This window comes from Gadus chalcogrammus, chromosome 18 (assembly GCF_026213295.1).
Source record: "Gadus chalcogrammus isolate NIFS_2021 chromosome 18, NIFS_Gcha_1.0, whole genome shotgun sequence".
Taxonomy (NCBI): domain Eukaryota; kingdom Metazoa; phylum Chordata; class Actinopteri; order Gadiformes; family Gadidae; genus Gadus; species Gadus chalcogrammus.
Genome location: NC_079429.1, coordinates 19,337,525 through 19,357,506, shown reverse-complemented (window position 1 = coordinate 19,357,506; position 19,982 = coordinate 19,337,525). Strand labels below are relative to the sequence as shown.

At 39.8% G+C, this 19,982-nt stretch overlaps 1 protein-coding gene across 3 annotated transcripts; it reads left to right on the top strand.

Moving 5' to 3' along the window:
- The first annotated feature begins 393 nt into the window (after positions 1–393).
- cabcoco1 (ciliary associated calcium binding coiled-coil 1) lies at positions 394–19,278 on the top strand. 3 transcript variants are annotated; one of them, XM_056576611.1, is made up of 9 exons: positions 394–463; positions 575–663; positions 8,206–8,378; positions 8,776–8,908; positions 9,254–9,326; positions 9,554–9,655; positions 14,058–14,225; positions 16,478–16,576; positions 19,188–19,278. In XM_056576611.1, the coding sequence occupies exons 1-8, from the start codon at positions 422–424 to the stop codon at positions 16,559–16,561; spliced, it is 864 nt and encodes a 287-aa protein (XP_056432586.1). In that variant the 5' UTR covers positions 394–421; the 3' UTR covers positions 16,562–16,576; positions 19,188–19,278. The 3 variants fall into 3 exon arrangements, with proteins under 3 accessions (XP_056432586.1, XP_056432585.1, XP_056432587.1); XM_056576610.1 differs by lacking the exon at positions 19,188–19,278 and having other exon boundaries at positions 16,478–16,667; XM_056576612.1 differs by lacking the exon at positions 19,188–19,278 and having other exon boundaries at positions 405–474; positions 16,478–16,667.
- The last annotated feature ends 704 nt before the right edge of the window (positions 19,279–19,982 follow it).

Here is a 19,982-nt window from a genome sequence, read left to right as displayed (position 1 = left end):
GTTGTGTGATGCCAAGACAGTCCAGAAGTGATGTGAAGTCATTAGCAAAAGTACAGGATGGGTTGTCAATGTGGATGTTGAAATCACCAAGGAGGATAACAGTGGGGGACATTGCACATACAGAAGTAAGTAGTGATGAGAATTCATTGAGGAAAACGGCGGAGGGTTTTGGCGGTCTGTAAATGGTGACAATTTGACAAGTTGTTGATATCTACAATGTAAATTCCGGATAGTCAAACGTAGTTAATAAATGTCAATTCGGCTTGCCATATTGGGCAGCATTTACTATCTGCTGCGATTGGCGTCATCATGAATGAAAGCTCTGTGCCCCACAGTTGTGGACGCGCACTGCCCAGGCGGGGGGAGTGGACTCGCGCCTAATATCCGGTTCCACCCGTCGTCAAGGTAACGACACGTCAACATGTCCGCAGAGGTCGAAAACGGGGAGAAGGAAGAACCAAAAGTAGACTTTAGGTTTATTTCTCTTGCTACATGAGAAACGCAAACATGAGCCGTATTGAAGACGTTGTGTGCATCAGTTATGTTGTTTTAATGGTCTTTCTTTAATGTTCAGGAGGAAGGAACTCGTTTCCTCCAATGGGAAGCGATGAGCCAGGAACGAATCAGCTCTCTGCTGCAGATGACTCTGGATGAAGTTCTGGGGTGAGTCAGCTTAGACCCCGTCCACACGAAGCCGAAACGGTCGAAAACAATATCCACAACAATCATTGCGCAACCGCATCGAGCTGTAGAAACGCTGTAGTAAATATTCAAGGCGCCGGTTCTCCACAGAAAAAAGTGGAGTGCATCAAGCCCGCGCGCATACAGCCTGCATGATGTATACAAACATTCTATAACGAGGAGATTCAACCTTTTAAATTGATCAGAAATACTTTTTAATGTCCAGTTAGTAATTACATTTATCAAGGGTCTGTGTTTAAAGCTACAAAAATAATACATATAAAAAAATAATAATAATCAACGCAACTCTGACGTCGCCTAGCTGGTGGGGTATGGAGTCAGTTTCCTGCCATATTTCAAACCTGAAAAAAAAAGTTTCAAAGGCTTGTAAGTCTGGGTTTGAAAACTCAACACCTTGTAATAAAGGTTTTGCAACACTGAAAAAAGAGATTATAAAAAAAATAAAACTAAAATTCAAACATCTGTAAACATGATTTTGTGTTCTATTTTATCTTCTTCATCATTTTCAGCAACACATTTTCAAAGTTCAAACAATTTCACCAGCGCATTTGCAGCGTTTCAAATCTGGCACTGTTCTAACAGTGTATTTCATTGTTGCCCGGTTTTGAAACCTTGTAAATGGGATTCTGCAAACAGGTGTTCATACATTGAGAAATACGTTTTGAAAGGTTGAATATTTAGTTTTAAAAACTTGTAAAGGTGTACGTTAACGACATTACAACGTATTTTTTCCGAACTGACTTTTCAGCACCGACTTTTCAGAGATTTGACCACACAGGCGCAAGCTTTGAGTCACGTGAATATTGGCAGTGTTCTGACGCCACTCGTTTTGAAACTCCTGACAGTCGAATCTGAAAACGTTCCTGGGGGCGGGACCATTTAGCTCTAAACCTATTGGTTGCTCTCGGCTGACGTACATTCCAATCACATGTGCCGTTCACCGGGCTGTTCGTGATTGACAGTGCTCTATGGCAAGCCGAATTGACATTTATTAACTAAGTTTGACTATCCGGAATTTACATTGTAGATATCAACAACTTCATTCAAGATATCTGTTACGTAGTTGTGACTAGTCAAAACGACAGTTAGAGATATCTGTGACGTAGTTTTGACTAGTCGAAACGATAGTTAGAGATATCTGTAATTCAGTTTTGACTAGGCGAAACTGAATTACAGATATCTGCAATGACTTCACGGAAAACGACATTCAACTCGTCACACATCTTAAATGACAATTGCAGATATCTGTAATTCAGTTTCGCCTAGGCAGAATGAAAGTTAAAGATATCTCAAACGTCATTTGAGTGTTGGGCATTACGTTTTAGATATCCAGAAATACGTAATTTCCCCTTGCCGCCATAATCAAAGAAGAAGTGGGTTCATTTACGAATGGAATAAGAAAGGAGCAGTCATGGCGTTGGCTGTGATCGAAAAGATCACGAGAAAATGCCATGAAATTGAACAAGCCCACACACAGGGGATGTGTGGAGAGAGAGAATGTTGTTCTATTGAAAGCTGTCAAAGAAATATATGCTATATGGAGCGATGTAATCAGTGTGAATGATGATTGAACGAGGAGATGCTCCGCTCCCGCTTAAAGTAAACGCTCCTATAATTTGTCATTACAGATATCTGAAACGTCATTACAGATATCTGAAACGTCATTTCGCCTAGTCAAAACTCGAATTCAAGATATCTTTATTTCAGTTTCGCCTAGGCAGAATGAAAGTTAAAGATATCTACAATTGTAGATATCTCTAATCAAAATTCCTTTCAAGATATCTATAACTTGATATTAGATATCTACAACGTCATTTCGCCCAGTCGTAACTCCAGTTAGAGATATCTACAACGTAATTTTGACTAGTCGTAACTCCAGTTAGAGATATCTACAACTTAATTTCGCCTAGTCAAAACTTAATTTAAGATATCTGAAAAGGGACATGTAGATATCTTGAATTGAGGTAAATTAAAGATATCTTGAACTGGAATTATGACTAGTCAGAATCAAATTGTAGATATCTCAAACTGGAATTACAGATATCTACAGTTCAGTTGCAGATATCCGTAATTCACAAAGTGGATATCCGCAACTGAATTGTAGATATCCGCAATGAGAAACCCCATAGACATGAATGGCGAAAATGACGTCATTTCGCCTAGGAGGAATGTCTTTGTGGATATCTGAAATTACAATTGCGGATAGGAGGAATATAGTTGCGGATATCCGAAATGTTAGTTTTGACTAGGCGAAACTGAATTGCAGATATCTGCAATGTAAATTACGGATAGTCGAACTGAGTTAATAAATGACAATTCGGCTTGCCATAGTGCTCTGCCGATGACACGAATCTCCATAGGACGCGACTAGCAAGGACGCGTCCTAGCAAGGCTGCAGCCTTCACTTTGGGAAACAGCCATGGTTCCAGAAAATGGAAATCAAAATCAACCGCGAAAGTCGCTTGCTATTTGTGTCATCGGCAGAGCACTGTCAATCACGCACAGCCCGGTGAACGGCACATGTGATTGGAATGTACGTCAGCCGAGAGCAACCAATAGGTTGAGAGCTAAATGGTCCGGCCCCCAGGAACGTTTTCAGATTCGTATGGCAAGCCGAATTGTCATTTATTAACTAAGTTTGACTATCCGGAATTTACATTGTAGATATCAACAACTTCATTCAAGATATCTGTAATGTAGTTGTGACTAGTCGAAACGACAGTTAGAGATATCTGTAATGTAGTTTTGACTAGTCGAAACTATGGCAAGCCGAATTGACATTTATTAACTAAGTTTGACTATCCGGAATTTACATTGTAGATATCAACAACTTCATTCAAGATATCTGTTACGTAGTTGTGACTAGTCGAAACGACAGTTAGAGATATCTGTGACGTAGTTTTGACTAGTCGAAACGATAGTTAGAGATATCTGTAATTCAGTTTTGACTAGGCGAAACTGAATTATAGATATCTGCAATGACTTCAAGGAAAACGACATTCAACTCGTCACACATCTTAAATGACAATTGCAGATATCTGTAATTCAGTTTCGCCTAGGCAGAATGAAAGTTAAAGATATCTCAAACGTCATTTGAGTGTTGGGCATTACGTTTTAGATATCCAGAAATACGTAATTTCCCCTTGCCGCCATAATCAAAGAAGAAGTGGGTTCATTTCCGAATGGAATAAGAAAGGAGCAGTCATGGCGTTGGCTGTGATCGAAAAGATCACGAGAAAATATGGAGCGATGTAATCAGTGAATTGTGTGAATGATGATTGAACGAGGAGCTGCTCCGCTCCCGCTTAAAGTAAACGGTCCTATAATTTTTCATTACAGATATCTGAAACGTCATTACAGATATCTGAAACGTCATTACAGATATCTGAAACGTCATTTCGCCTAGTCAAAACTCGAATTCAAGATATCTTTAATTCAGTTTCGCCTAGGCAGAATGAAAGTTAAAGATATCTACAATTGTAGATATCTCTAATCAAAATTCCTTTCAAGATATCTATAACTTGATATTAGATATCTACAACGTCATTTCGCCTAGTCGTAACTCCAGTTAGAGATATCTACAACGTCATTTTGACTAGTCGTAACTCCAGTTGGAGATATCTACAACTTCATTTCGCCTAGTCAAAACTTAATTTAAGATATCTAAAAAGGGACATGTAGATATCTTGAATTGAGGTGAATTAAAGATATCTTGAACTGGAATTATGACTAGTCAGAATCAAATTGTAGATATCTGAAACTGGAATTACAGATATCTACAATTCAGTTGCAGATATCCGTAATTCACAAAGTGGATATCCGCAACTGAATTGTAGATATCCGCAATGAGAAACCCCATAGACATGAATGGCGAAAATGACGTAATTTCGCCTAGGAGGAATGTCTTTGTGGATATCTGAAATGACAATTGCGGATAGGAGGAATGTAGTTGCGGATATCCGAAATGTTAGTTTTGACTAGGCGAAACTGAATTGCAGATATCTGCAATGTAAATTCCGGATAGTCAAACTGAGTTAATAAATGACAATTCGGCTTGCCATACGAAACGACTGTTAGAGATATCTGTAATTCAGTTTTGACTAGGCGAAACTGAATTACAGATATCTGCAATGACTTCACGGAAAACGACATTCAACTCATCACACATCTTAAATGACAATTGCAGATATCTGTAATTCAGTTTCGCCTAGGCAGAATGAAAGTTAAAGATATCTCAAACGTCATTTGAGTGTTGGGCATTACGTTTTAGATATCCAGAAATACGTAATTTCCCCTTGCCGCCATAATCAAAGAAGAAGTGGGTTAATTTCCGAATGGAATAAGAAAGGAGAAGTCATGGCGTTGGCTGTGATCGAAAAGATCACGAGAAAATATGGAGCGATGTAATCAGTGAATTGTGTGAATGATGATTGAACGAGGAGCTGCTCCGCTCCCGCTTAAAGTAAACGGTCCTATAATTTGTCATTACAGATATCTGAAACGTCATTACAGATATCTGAAACGTCATTACAGATATCTGAAACGTCATTTTGCCTAGTCAAAACTCGAATTCAAGATATCTATAATTCAGTTTCGCCTAGGCAGAATGAAAGTTAAAGATATCTACAATTGTAGATATATGGCAAGCCGAATTGTCATTTATTAACTCAGTTTGACTATCCGGAATTTACATTGCAGATATCTGCAATTCAGTTTCGCCTTGTCAAAACTAACATTTCGGATATCCGCAACTACATTCCTCCTATCCGCAATTGTCATTTCAGATATCCACAAAGACATTCCTCCTAGGCGAAATGACGTCATTTTCGCCATTCATGTCTATGGGGTTTCTCATTGCGGATATCTACAATTCAGTTGCGGATATCCACTTTGTGAATTACGGATATCTGCAACTGAATTGTAGATATCTGTAATTCCAGTTTCAGATATCTACAATTTGATTCTGACTAGTCATAATTCCAGTTCAAGATATCTTTAATTCACCTCAATTCAAGATATCTACATGTCCCTTTTTAGATATCTTAAATTAAGTTTTGACTAGGCGAAATGAAGTTGTAGATATCTCCAACTGGAGTTACGACTAGTCAAAATGACGTTGTAGATATCTCTAACTGGAGTTACGACTAGGCGAAATGACGTTGTAGATATCTAATATCAAGTTATAGATATCTTGAAAGGAATTTTGATTAGAGATATCTACAATTGTAGATATCTTTAACTTTCATTCTGCCTAGGCGAAACTGAATTAAAGATATCTTGAATTCGAGTTTTGACAAGGCGAAATGACGTTTCAGATATCTGTAATGACGTTTCAGATATCTGTAATGACGTTTCAGATATCTGTAATGAAAAATTATAGGACCGTTTACTTTAAGCGGGAGCGGAGCAGCTCCTCGTTCAATCATAATTCACACAATTCACTGATTACATCGCTCCATATTTTCTCGTGATCTTTTCGATCACAGCCAACGCCATGACTGCTCCTTTCTTATTCCATTCGGAAATGAACCCACTTCTTCTTTGATTATGGCGGCAAGGGGAAATTACGTAATTCTGGATATCTAAAACGTAATGCCCAACACTCAAATGACGTTTGAGATATCTTTAACTTTCATTCTGCCTAGGCGAAACTGAATTACAGATATCTGCAATTGTCATTTAAGATGTGTGACGAGTTGAATGTCGTTTTCCGTGAAGTCATTGCAGATATCTATAATTCAGTTTCGCCTAGTCAAAACTGAATTACAGATATCTCTAACTATCGTTTAGACTAGTCAAAACTACGTCACAGATATCTCTAACTGTCGTTTCGACTAGTCACAACTACGTAACAGATATCTTGAATGAAGTTGTTGATATCTACAATGTAAATTCCGGATAGTCAAACTTAGTTAATAAATGTCAATTCGGCTTGCCATATAGATATCTCTAATCAAAATTCCTTTCAAGATATCTATAACTTGATAATAGATATCTACAACGTCATTTTGACTAGTCGTAACTCCAGTTAGAGATATCTACAACGTCATTTTGACTAGTCGTAACTCCAGTTAGAGATATCTACAACTTCATTTCGCCTAATCAAAACTTAATTTAAGATATCTGAAAAGGGACATGTAGATATCTTGAATTGAGGTGAATTAAAGATATCTTGAACTGGAATTATGACTAGTCAGAATCAAATTGTAGATATCTCAAACTGGAATTACAGATATCTACAATTCAGTTGCAGATATCCGTAATTCACAAAGTGGATATCCGCAACTGAATTGTAGATATCCGCAATGAGAAACCCCATAGACATGAATGGCGAAAATGACGTAATTTCGCCTAGGAGGAATGTCTTTGTGGATATCTAAAATGACAATTGCGAATAGGAGGAATGTAGTTGCGGATATCCGAAATGTTAGTTTTGACTAGGCGAAACTGAATTGCAGATATCTGCAATGTAAATTCAGGATAGTCAAACTTAGTTAATAAATGACAATTCGGCTTGCCATAGATTCGACTGTCAGGAGTTTCAAAACGAGTGGCGTCAGAACACTGCCAATATTCACGTGACTCAAAGCTTGCGCTCAAATCTCTGAAAAGTCAGTTCTGAAAAAATACGTTGCAATGTCGTAAACGTACACCTTTACAAGTTTTTAAAACTAAATATTCAACCTTTCAAAACGTATTTCTCAATGTATGAACACCTGTTTGCAGAATCCCATTTACAAGGTTTCAAAACCGGGCAACAATGAAATACACCGTTCAGAACAGTGCCAGATTTGAAACTCTGCAAATGCGCTGGTGAAATTGTTTGAACTTTGAAAATGTGTTGCTGAAAATGATGAAGAAGATAAAATAGAACACAAAATCATGTTTACAGATGTTTGAATTTTAGTTTTATTTTTTTTCAGGTTATAATCTCTTTTTTCAGTGTTGCAAAACCTTTATTACAAGGTGTTGAGTTTTCAAACCCAGACTTACAAGCCTTTGAAACTTTTTTTTTCAGGTTTGAATTATGGCAGGAAACTGACTCCATAGTGGGGGGGCAATGACGTCTTCGTTTGCGTTTCAGGCGTCCACACGAATCCTAACACGAAACCGCATAGGTCCGGATATACTTGAAACCACCCTGGGACATGGTTTCAGAAATGCACAAGACTTATTGGGTTTCACCAACAAATCGGCTCCGTGTCGTTTAAGCTGCTCACCTTCAACTTTCACGTGAAAACCTCGCATGCATATATCATTGATAAATTACAACTCTCATCAATCCGTCTTATAGCCGTCTGACAGCTGCCTCACCAGGTCTGCATCTAATTTATTCCAGACATTGTCCAGCTGGCCTGCAATCGAGTCTAGAATCTAAACCATCAGCAATCAATCTAGCTGTTCTTTAATCACAACCTGCAGTTTGTTGTATCATAAGAGCCAATGGCTATCAAGTGAGATGCTATAGGCTATCCTATTAATTAGATTGTTGTTGTTTTGCAGAGAGTTGGAAGTGGCCGTTGGCCTGGGCCAGAGACAGAGCTGCATGAGAGAGGTGGCCCTGCTCGACTACTACAGCTCTGGGTTCTGGTGGGCCAAGGAGTCGGGCTTCAGCCCCGCCCAGATCTCCTTCAGCATGGCCGTTTTCCAAAGGCTGCTGGACAACATCAAAGGAGGTCACAAAATAAGAGGAAACACAGAGCATCGTGTCTGGACTTAGATGTTCAGAGATGTACCCCACATGTTCAATGTAAACGCTCTGTCAGGCAATAGGCAAAGCAAAGCTCATAATCATGCATATCATTAATGTGGATTTATTTCGAAGGTATTATTTAAACAAATTGGTCTTGTTGTTTAGTTACTTTTTGTATTAATGTTTCATTACGTAAAAATAAATCCTAATTTTTGCCATATCCAATTGATTCAGGAACAATCTTTGTTGCTAAATCTCGATGATTCAACCTGCTAGTCATTGGATATGGTAAATCTAAGGATTTATTTTCAACGTTTCAAAGAAATGCCACCAGCGATGTGCCTGATTTCAAATGTGTGGGTTTTCCGGTCATCTTCTAGATAAGGGAGTTGGATTTGTGGAGAACTGGATGGATTTAGCCAACGCACTGAACGGTGCCCTCCAGCAGGGGGCGGGCGTTCCTCTTCTCAGTGCAGAGCAAGCCACTGCCCTGGTAGAGCACGTCACAAACAGGTCGCCGTCCTCCCCCATGTGTTTCATCATACATCTTTAATTCAAGACTAGTATAGAAAGAAAAAGAGTAAACTCAATATATGAAATAAGTATGAATAGCTTATAATGTTGTTATTCAAACCATAAGTTTGCTACGTTTTTACCGCAGCTATTTATAACATCAAAAAATATGTAAACTACACAGCTTCTCAGGAATGAGATGAGTCTGTAAACGAGACAATCCATTAAGGGAATCTTGCTGTGTGAATTGATTTATTCTGGCCAGGGCTTCTTTAACCAGGTGTAGCATTCACTCATTATTGGTGGATTTTCAGAGAGTTACTTAATTTAACCTTTTGTAAACAGCCTCTTCCAGCATTACAGACTGTATGAACTCCTCTTCACCATCCCAAGAGAACAGGCTCTTATAGGAATAGAGGTGAGACTTCTTGTAATATAGTGTGTGTATGTGTGTGTCTGTGTCTGTGTGTGTGTGTGTGTGTGTGTGTGTGTGTGTGTGTGTGTGTGTGTGTGTGTGTGTGTGTGTGTGTGTGTGTGTGTGTGTGTGTGTGTGTGTGTGTGGGAGGGGGGGGGGGGGGGGGCACTGTGCATCTGTACAAGTGCATACAAGTTCATATGACAATTCATCTACCTTCTCTGCTCCAGAGAACCATTGAAGTGATTTGTCAAGATGCAATCGCTCCATTGGAAGAGGGGATGTCAGCTGACCAGGACCTAGACCTGCCACTCAGCCAGGAGCAAGAAGAGGTAGGATACGGATGGAAGGATGATGATGACATATAACAATAACAATAATTATAATTATAATCAGCAATGTTGGGACTGCAAGCAGTCCCAGAGTTATTCAAGGCAAGGCAAGTTCAAGGCAAAAAATCACATAGATTAAAATAGTTAAAAATCATATCATAAAAAGATCACATAGATGAAAATAGTTTAAATAAAACAAAAATATGGAAATTACTAAGCAGATTTTGTGTTTACCTTCATGTGGCTACTGGAACTTAGGTCACTGTCAATATTGACTCCAAGATTTTTCCCGGTGTAGGCTACCTTTTGTGCCGAGTATGTCTATGCTCCTTTTTTCCAAAAATTATGACTTCAGTCTTGTTGGTGGTCAGTTTAACAAGGTTTTGTGACATCCAGTTTTTAACTTGACTAAGACATCGATAGAGGGATCCTAGGGGGGCAAATTCATTTGGAGACAGTGCTAAGTATATCTGTGTGTCATCGCCATAGCTATGGTAGCAGATCGAGTGAATCTTTATTATGTGGCCAAGCGAGAGCATATACAGATCAAACAAAAGGATGGCCCTAGGATGGAACCCTGAGGGAAACCGCAGGTTAAGGACGTAGGTGTTGAGGTCATATTTCCAATGGACACATAAAAACGTATATGCTCTAAATGGGTCCTAAGCCAGCTGATGACAATGCAATAGAGACCCACACAGTGCTAAAGTCTATGCAGTAATATGCTGTGGTCAACAGAGTCGATAGCTGCACTGAGATCCAACAGCATCAGAACTGTGGTTTGCCATGGTCATGGTTTAGCCGAATATCATTTGCTACTTTTATAAGGGCTGTTTCAGTGCTATGATATTCTCTGAAACCTGACAGGTAAGGGTACGTTTGATATGGACCTTTAGTTGTTGAAGATAGACCCATCCAGATAGTTATTTCTAAGTAGAGGCTTAACAACAGCCATTTTAAGGGACTTATGTCATATTAGGGAAAAATGCCGGTCAGTAATGAAGTAGTAAACTCATTACTCCGAGTAGTTGGCTGATCAATGTGAGTAATCCTATGCGATGTGGATGATATCTGCTGTCTAATGTTCTCTACTTTGCTTGTAAAAAAAGATGCAAACGCACAAGTGTTGTTTGCATCGCGGATTTGGGATCGGGATCGGATTTCTTCAGTTTGATTGAACAATGTCATCCATTATATGTGTCATTCTTATGTTGATGTTTTCTAGTAAGTCATCAGCGGTCTGTGGGAATGGGCTTGTGGACTCTAAGAGTGCTTGCTCAAAAAGATCACAAGTGTTGTCATTTATAGCTCTCTTTCTAATCATCATAGAGCTATTCTGGTTGTAAGGGGAGATATAGACTTCAAAAGAAAGTACAACAGTGGTCAGATAAGGCTAGGTCAACAACATGTGTAGAGACTGTTAGACCTTTTGTGATGACAAAATCGAGTGTGTGGCCCTGAGAATGAGTGGGGTCCTGCATGTATTGTGTCAGGTTGAAAGTGTCTGTCACCGCCAGAAAATCTCTTGCATGAGTTTTTTCAGGATTATCTACATGGATGTTGAAATCACCCGATATAACAATGCTGTCAAAATGAACATAGATTTCTGACAGCAATTCACAGAATTCTTCAAGGAAAACTGCAGCTGGTAAATGAGGGGGTCTATAGATGGTTAACAGCAGGATTCTGGGACAACATTTAATGACTACACAAAGATATTCATAAAAGGCGTAGTCGCCGTAAAATTACTGTTGACACTGAAAAGAAGCTTTGAAAGTTTTAGCTATTCCTCCCCCTCGTCTATTTTCACGGTTGACACTCATGAAGTTGTATTTGGGGGGAGAAGATTCAAAAAGGGTAATGTTATAGTTTACTGAGTCAAGCCAAGTTTCCGTAAAAAGTAGGAAGTCAAGTTTATCTGTACAGATAAGATCGTTGATTAAAAACTACTTTTTTATGAGTGACCAGATGTTCAGCAGAGCAAGCTTTACTATTAGAGTAGTGTTTTTTTCCAATGGGAGGTATGGTTTCTTAGGAACAGGTAGGATTAGGCCCACATACCTGGGAGCATTTATTCCTACTTCTCCTTTTTTGATTAGATTTGTACAGTAATGAGAGCCTGTGGAGACGCGATAGGTGGAGTAGTAGAGCAAAAGGCCTGCTGTGACACAGGTAGCAGGTTTATGATGTTGGCACTGAGGGCAGCGTGTTTTTCTTGGCCTAGTTAATACAGGGATAGTGCATTGCTCCGGAGCGTGGGAGGACTAGAGGAGGATCCGGCTGAGCATGGTGTCAGTCAATACCAAAGGCTATGTAGTTCAATAGGTTGGAGGTGAGCAGCCTGATTCCCTCCCTGCTGGGGTGGAATCGGTCAGTGTTAAAGAGGTCATGCCTAGTCCAAAAGGAATCAAAGTTGGAAATAAAATTAAAACCAGCAGCTCGACAGAAGTGGCATAGCCATTGATGCAGTCCATAAAGACGATTAAAATATTCAGAGCCCCTAGAAGGAGGAGGGATGGGACCTGATAGAAAGCAGCACATTCCCAAGGATTCAATTTTAAAACATAGTTCCTCAAATTCTAGATGCAGTCTGGCGGATTATATATAGTCTATTATATCATTTAGTCCCATCATGCATAATGACTATTTTGACTGACGTATGTCAGAGAAGAAGTTGAGGTAAAAGATTAATGAAATCACTAATCTTACCATTAAACAGACAGTACGTGATACAAGCTGGAAGTTTGACTCCCTTGACGGTAGAGTCACCAAGAAGGAGGGCTTGTGGCAGTGAGGTGTCATTATACATGTAGGAGGAGAGATTCTGGTGAATCATGTGTGTGGCAGAGGGCTGAGGAGCCTCTGCTTCCTTCTGAAGCTGGCTTGTGGTTGGTAGAATAATATTTGCAAATGAGCATATATATTGAATTGGCCGTTACTCATTCATTTTCTACTCAATCAATACCATTAAAAAAATCTTCATCAGGAAAGTGCATAGATCATGAATATGAACATGTTTTTTTCATTTGACGATATGGTTATGAATAACAAGATTTTCTACGTTAATGTACCGCAAAATCTACCCAGACGTACATTATGGCTCCCATGACAAAATTATCAGCATGCGAAATAAGGCGTGGCCAAGCCGTGCGTTAACCGAACCAAGAAGTTATAGCGCCCCCTTTAGGAATGTTGGCACCAAACCTATTTCGAGAACTAAGTAAGAGGGACGCCTAAAGGACTGAAAACTTTTTACCACTCAGAGGTTGAGATACGGGCGCTTCCAAATATAAATAATAAGACCCAAACGCAACAATAACAATAGGTTTCCACAGTTACACTGTAAATACCTAATGATGATAGCAATAGGACATTTGATTTAGAAAGCCCTTTACTGGACGCTCAAAATAATTGAAATGGCAATAAAATATGTTTTTGTTCGTCAGATTTTAGTAAAGATCGATGTAGTAGGCTATAAGTGAAAAGTTAAAACCTTTAAAATCAAAGGCCTACAAATGAAATAATAGAAGAGGTGTCTCTCATCTACTATTTAATTTATTTTAGCCTAATACGAGAGGTAACGATGAGTGTAGTGTGACAATGTTTCAACTTTTTTCTGTTTGTTTTTATAAATTCTTCACTTGGTGTCACTGCCAGCCTCTGTCCCTGAACCTCTGACATGAACCCGGGATCCTTCTAGAAGCTCTGCATTGTGGAGCATGACATGAACACTTGGTTGAAGGATGGAATTAAGGGCCATTTAAAATGCCAGTGTTTGTTATTTAGAATAAAAATAGACGACTAGAGTATATCTGCAGGGACATCTTCAACATGCATAACCTATCCCATTAAATAGTATTTAAAACACTGAAACCACACAAAACACTGAATCATTCATCAACCATTTGCGCTGTGCAATGGTCAATGATCGAAGTGATTGTTTTGTGTCACTCAGAAAGAGACCGAGACAAGAACATAGATCTACTGTGTACTCTCAACCACCCCATGGCTGAGTAAAGCCATTACCGGGAGGGCGCTGAGGGTTGGTCATGGGCTGGACTGTGATCGACACTGGACAGGGACAGACCCTGCTTCTGATATTCAGGTTTACATTGCTACAGCAGAGGACATGATTGATACAAGCTGAGGATGAGGGAACCAAATCAAGGCCGTTCTTTCTATATAGCTATATGGCGTACCCCACAAACACATTGTTCACATTGTGCTCTCTTAAAGTTGCAGTGTTGATCACATTCTGTCTCCTATCACACAGTAGTAGTTACAAATCAATTCTGTCTAATCCTATGGCCTATGGCCGTGTGCTTTGTCAAGTTGAACTTTAAAACCTTTGAGACAGGCTTTTAGACTACTTCCTGGCTGACCTTGTGTTTGTCTCACACAGGCCAATCAGGAGGAGTCAGGGGGTGAACAGCAGGCAGACAACAGTGAAGGGCGGCCGAGAGAGTTGGTGGTGGAGGAGGAGGAGGAGGAGGACGTTGGGCAGTGGTCTATCCAGGAGGTGGAGGAGGTGATGTCGGAGCTGGCCGAGGAGATGATGGGGAGCCTCCAGGTACCAACACCACCACACCACGCTGGGGAGGGCTAGCCTCCAACACCACCACACCGCGCTAGGGAGGGCTAGCCTCCAACACCACCACGCATGGGAGGGCTAGCCTCCAACAACACAACGCTGGAGGGATGGCCTCCCTTAGTATATAGGTTATATATTTAGTACATAGGCTATATATTTAGTACAGAGGCTATATAAACACATAAAACAGTCAGACACCATTACAACCTTCAAGTCACAACTCAAAACTCACCTGTTCCAACTCGCACACAACGTCTAACTGATCACTGTTTTGATTTTTTTTTTTTTTTGGTCTTGTTTTTGTTTTATTTATTTATTTTTATTTATTAAGTTTATTTTATTTTTATTTTTTTTTTATTTTTCCACAATGTCTTGTTTGTTTTTTTAAACAATTTTTGATGACTATATGCTCTGTAAGGTGACCTTGGGTGTCTTGAAAGGCGCCTCTAAATTAAATGTATTATTATTATTATTATTATTATTATTATTATTATATATTTAGTATATAGACTATATATTTAGTACGTAGGCTATATATTTAGTATATAGGCTATATATTTAGTACATAGGCTATATATTTAGTAAATAGGCTTTATATTTTGTATTCAAGCTATATATTTACATAGGCTAGATATTCAGTACATAGGCTATATATTTATTACATAGGCTATACCTGTGTGTTTGTATATAGGCTACATGTTTTGTATATAGGCTATATATTTTGTTTATAGGCTATATGTTTTGTATATAGGCTATATATTATGTATGTAGGCTATACGTTTAGTATTATAGACTATATAGGCTATGTCGGCCAGGGGCAGTAATAGTATAACTGAATTTGTTGGTATTAGAAAGAGAAAGAGAGAGCGCTCTTGTTTTAACCAGGTCCTGAACAGCTACATAGGGACGGTTTGGTCTTTCGAAACCTAACCAGTGCACACACACACATATATAACAGCATGCACGGACACGCACACAGACACAGACACACACAAAGACACACACAAACCAACATAACCGCACACACACACACACAGGTGGAGGAGATTGTCACCTTGCTCCTGTCAGTCTCCATGAGTCCTGCTCCTCTTAGACCTCCGAGTGGCTCATATGAGAGTTGACAGCAATATCATTTCAGTTGCTGCTTTTGGTGCAGTGAAGCATCATGAAGGAACACACATCTTCAGAGCACTATACCATGTCAATAGTTTGATTCAGGAAACGGTTATGAATTTACTTTGCACTTTGACCCTTTACTGTTATATTATGCTTAATAAAATACTGTTTTTCTCTCTCTCTCTCTCTCTCTCTCTCTCTCTCTCTCTCTCTCTCTCTCTCTCTCTGTCTCTCTCTGTCTCCTTCTGTCTCTCTCTCTCTCTCTCTCTCTCGCTCTCTTTCTCTCTCTTTCTCTCTCTCTCTCTCTCTGTCTCTCTCTCCCCTCTGTGTTTGCAAAATGAAAACAAGTGGAGGAAAAACTCCCTTGCTCCGTGTGTGTGTGTGTGTGTGTGTGTGTGTGTGTGTGTGTGTGTGTGTGTGTGTGTGTGTGTGTGTGTGTGTGTGTGTGTGTGTGTGTGTGTGTGTGTGTGTGTGTGTGTGTGTGTGTGTGTGTGTGTGTGTGTGTGTGTGCGCATGTGTGCGTCCGTGGGGGGGCCTTCTGGGCATGTGGCTCTCATCATACCTTATATGGTCTAAGTTGCAGAAAAATTGGCAAGCATATGGATGAGGGGAAAACCTTCATGGGAACAGTTTCATTTCTGGAGAGTATACAGTAACTGATGTAATGAAAGTATGTCCTTATAGCCATTAAACACAGGAGCAAACAATTGACAGGTCTAATTGGGGCCCAACATTGACTCTGTAGTAACTAAAGCTGCTCTTCTGAGGACAGCTGCAGGTCAAGGAGTAGGAATGACTCGGTGACAGCGAAGGTTTGCTTTTCCCTGGCAAAGACTCAAATAATTTCCTCTCCGAAATGGCGATGGAACAATAAATCAAGAGGGGGAGGTCTTCCTTATTTTACATGTTTTACTCCAGGGGAATGACTCAATGCATGCCAAGGAATGATCATTAGGTCTTTAACATTACAAACTTTGTAACTTTATTTATCCTAAATGGTCAAACGTTAATTTGTCCTTTAGAAATGTGTTTATCTATTGTCCTCTTTATATTTGTGTGTGTGTCTGTCTGTCTGTCTGTCTGTCTGTCTGTCTGTCTGTCTGTGTGTTTTCCAGGCGGACTTCAGCGAGAAACTAAGGATACATGAGAGGTCTTTCTCAGCAAAGATAGGACATCTGAAAGACAGCGCTTCCAAATAAGTGCATTTATCACTGGTAATTTGCTTCGTAATAAAACATTTACAATTCAGTTTCATAAAATAGTGTGTCGGGAATAATTTATTTCTGTGTGCATACTGAAATCGAATAACTTTGGGCTTCGATTTTCAAAGGAATGTCCTTTATCTGGGCTGTGATATTGGCTGATGTCTTGACTTTATGTCCCAGACGACATTGGCTCGGTTTGGTCAGAATTAGCTTTTTATCAATGAGGTTGAAGGGAAACTTCACCCATTTCCATTAAGCTTTGTATCGTTAGAAACCCACTCATATTTTTGAATGGTCCTGCATAATTCCCTTATTTTCTGGAGAGACTGGAGATATCCGTATCGATCTCCAACACTTCCTGTTTAAGATGACGCAATATGACGATTTTTGCGTAGAAGTAAATAGGAAGTGTAAGAGGGGAGGATTCTCGTAAGACTACAAGCACTAGTCCCACCCCCCTATAGGGTGTGGGACCCACTGACGCTACTGACCTATTAGAGCAGTGCCAGTGGGTGGGACTTCACCAGCAGAAACTAACATCCACAGCGTCTGAAGCTAAGCTAACAGAGGCTGGTGATAAAACTGAAGTACAATGGCTGAAGGTACTGGATCTTTACTAGAAATGTTGTGTGAAATGATTTTCAAGCAGTCTTGCTGTATCAGCTTGGTAGATGGAACAGCGAGGTGTCCGATAGGCGGAGATCTAGATCAGCGGGAATGGCCAGCGAAGCTGGGCATCGTGGTGCATGGTGGGAGTTGTTGTCTTCAATCCACAAGCGCCAAAAAGTCACTTTCTGCCTTTTCTCAGTCAAGACAGCACCAAATTAGAATTTTATTTTATCATTCGACTACATATAGGACCCAATTTCAATACATATTCATGCCTCCACCGGTGAAATGCTCCTTTAACAGAAATATAAATCACAAAACGATTTTGTGAGCTAGCAATTATAAAGTATGGTAATAAGAAAAGAAAGAAAAAAATAAGTGAATGGGGGTCAGTGATTCCAAGTCCAATTGCAAACACATGAAAAAGCACCAATGAACCAGTTCAAGCTTTTTTTAACAGCCTAGATGTGATTGTAGTTCTGAGATGTATTCTAGAAGCACTGACTAATGATTCCTGTCCTGGCAATTCTAAACAACCATCAAAGCACCTGAAACACCATCCCGATCAGAACATAAAAATACTTCATTATTGCTTCGATCATCTAGAGCCGAAGCCAATGTAACCTCAGGACCCACAGAGAGCTGTAACTCAGAGACCCATTTGGGATGTGTCTTCTGGTCCCCTTAGTCAACCAGAGACCCTCTACATACACCGCCCGGCTCTCGAGGGATAGCGGAGAGACCCGCAGGTATAATGCTAATGAGTGGAGCTTTAGGGTCCTGCACTCAAAACCTCTAAAGCCTGCAGCAAATCCAAGCTAAAGAATGGCAAAACATACGATGGTCTGCCAAAATACTTAGGGGTCCGGTCTGGCTCGATAGGGGACCTGTCTAGTCCACTAATAGAGCACAGCCCCGGACCCCTAAGCCTGTAGTACTACAGGGTCAGGGTCTAACTACTACGTATATTTGATGCATTCTGCCTCTTAATCCCCATCCCATTCACACTCTGTCGACCTCAGTTATGCACAACTGAGGTAATGCATCTGTGATCAATTATTTATTCCTAATATCTTAAAGAACAATGACCCATCGTTGATGATAAACACAACTAGAGAAGTACAGCATTGTAATGGAACACGAATAGAAAGATAGTCGCGAATAGATGATAACTTTTCGCCAGCCAATGGCTCAGATGCTGCGGCGCAAATGGCGAAGTTCACAACCATTTTTGCGTGATAACGAAAATTTGCCCCTGTTCACTCGACATCGAATATTGGCTTAATTTTGGCTTAACTCCTGATAAAACTTTTGATAAAAAATTGACAACGTTTGCGGTTTGCACAAGGTTGCTCCGTGAGTAACACGAGTAATATATTCACTTCGGGTTTTGGTCTGAACGCACCTAAAGTGTAATTCCGGCGAAAATTGAACCCAGGGTCTTTTTTGGCATGAAGACCCTTAAAATAAGCCCTCCAGACACTTTTTTCATTGATAGTCGAGTACAGAGCTTGCCCGCGAACGTCCGGAGCAATGTAACAGCCCAAATGGCTGCCATGTTATTGGCTAGGGGCAGTGTGAATGCTTACAAAATCGACATTTTTTAACCACTAATATTGTTAAAAATAGTACCAAACCTCTGCAGTAGCATGACTAGGGTCCCTACACATCCCTACATGTCTTTGCCTTACCGATAGGCAGTGTTGGGGGTAACGCATTACAAAGTAACGCGTTACAATAACGATATTACTTTTTTGGGTAACGCAGTAAAGTAAAGCATTACATTTAAAATATCGGTAACTACACTACTTTACTAGACTATAGTAACGCGCTTTCCTGCGTTACCAGAGCCGTTAAAAAATGTCGATTCAGAGCCTTGGCCATAATTCAACACCAATAATGCGTTTCTATCGCTCTCTTGACTAAACTCATTTCAAAACGTTTACAAATGTATCATCACTTTAGCAATATATTCTGCTACTAATTGTTTCTATCCTTTGATAAACTACAGGTAAACCAATTGATGTCATGCACCCTGCAGGCCAATACCAGTAATACTACTAGGTTTATCAATGATTCCGCCAAGATTAGTTCAAGTTATTGGGATGATATGGATTGTGATAATAAAGATAAGATAACAATGTTAAAAGGAACATGATGCTTTCTTATGTTGCACCAATCAGACACACTGACTTTAAAAAGGGAGCTGTTGTTTGATGGACATAAGAACACGAGAATAACCCTATGACAATATGACCCATCCTACTATACACAGCGTCCTATAATGTATGGTATATGATATAATTCAGATTAGTCATTTTGAGTTAATAGATAGAAGTCAGTGTTTCCATAATATATATTTTTTTGGAGGATTGCTTCTAAGAGCATGACTACTTAATAGCCTTTACTTTAGTAAATTACCTCAGAAAAATTTCCTATTTGTTTGTCATCGTTAATATTTGCCTACTTGACTGTAAAGGTTATGCAAAATTAGGATCCTGACCATCAACAGTTATGTGTATTCATGTAGCCTATTAAGTTATGTTTCAGCCTAATATGAATAGAATATTACCGCAAAAAGAAATCAAGTGCGCGCAGTGCACACACATTACCAAGGCATGGTGGCCTCCTCTAGATACCCATTTGCCCCCCTGTCCTAAACCTCACACTGTATGTTTGGACCCTTGAAGTTCATCACGGGACCAGGAAGTAAATCAGAAGGCTGAAACGGGTCACCAGAGGTTTGAAGAACGCACTGCTGCTCTTATGTTTGCTCGGGTCTCAGGTCTGAGTCAAATGCCTATCA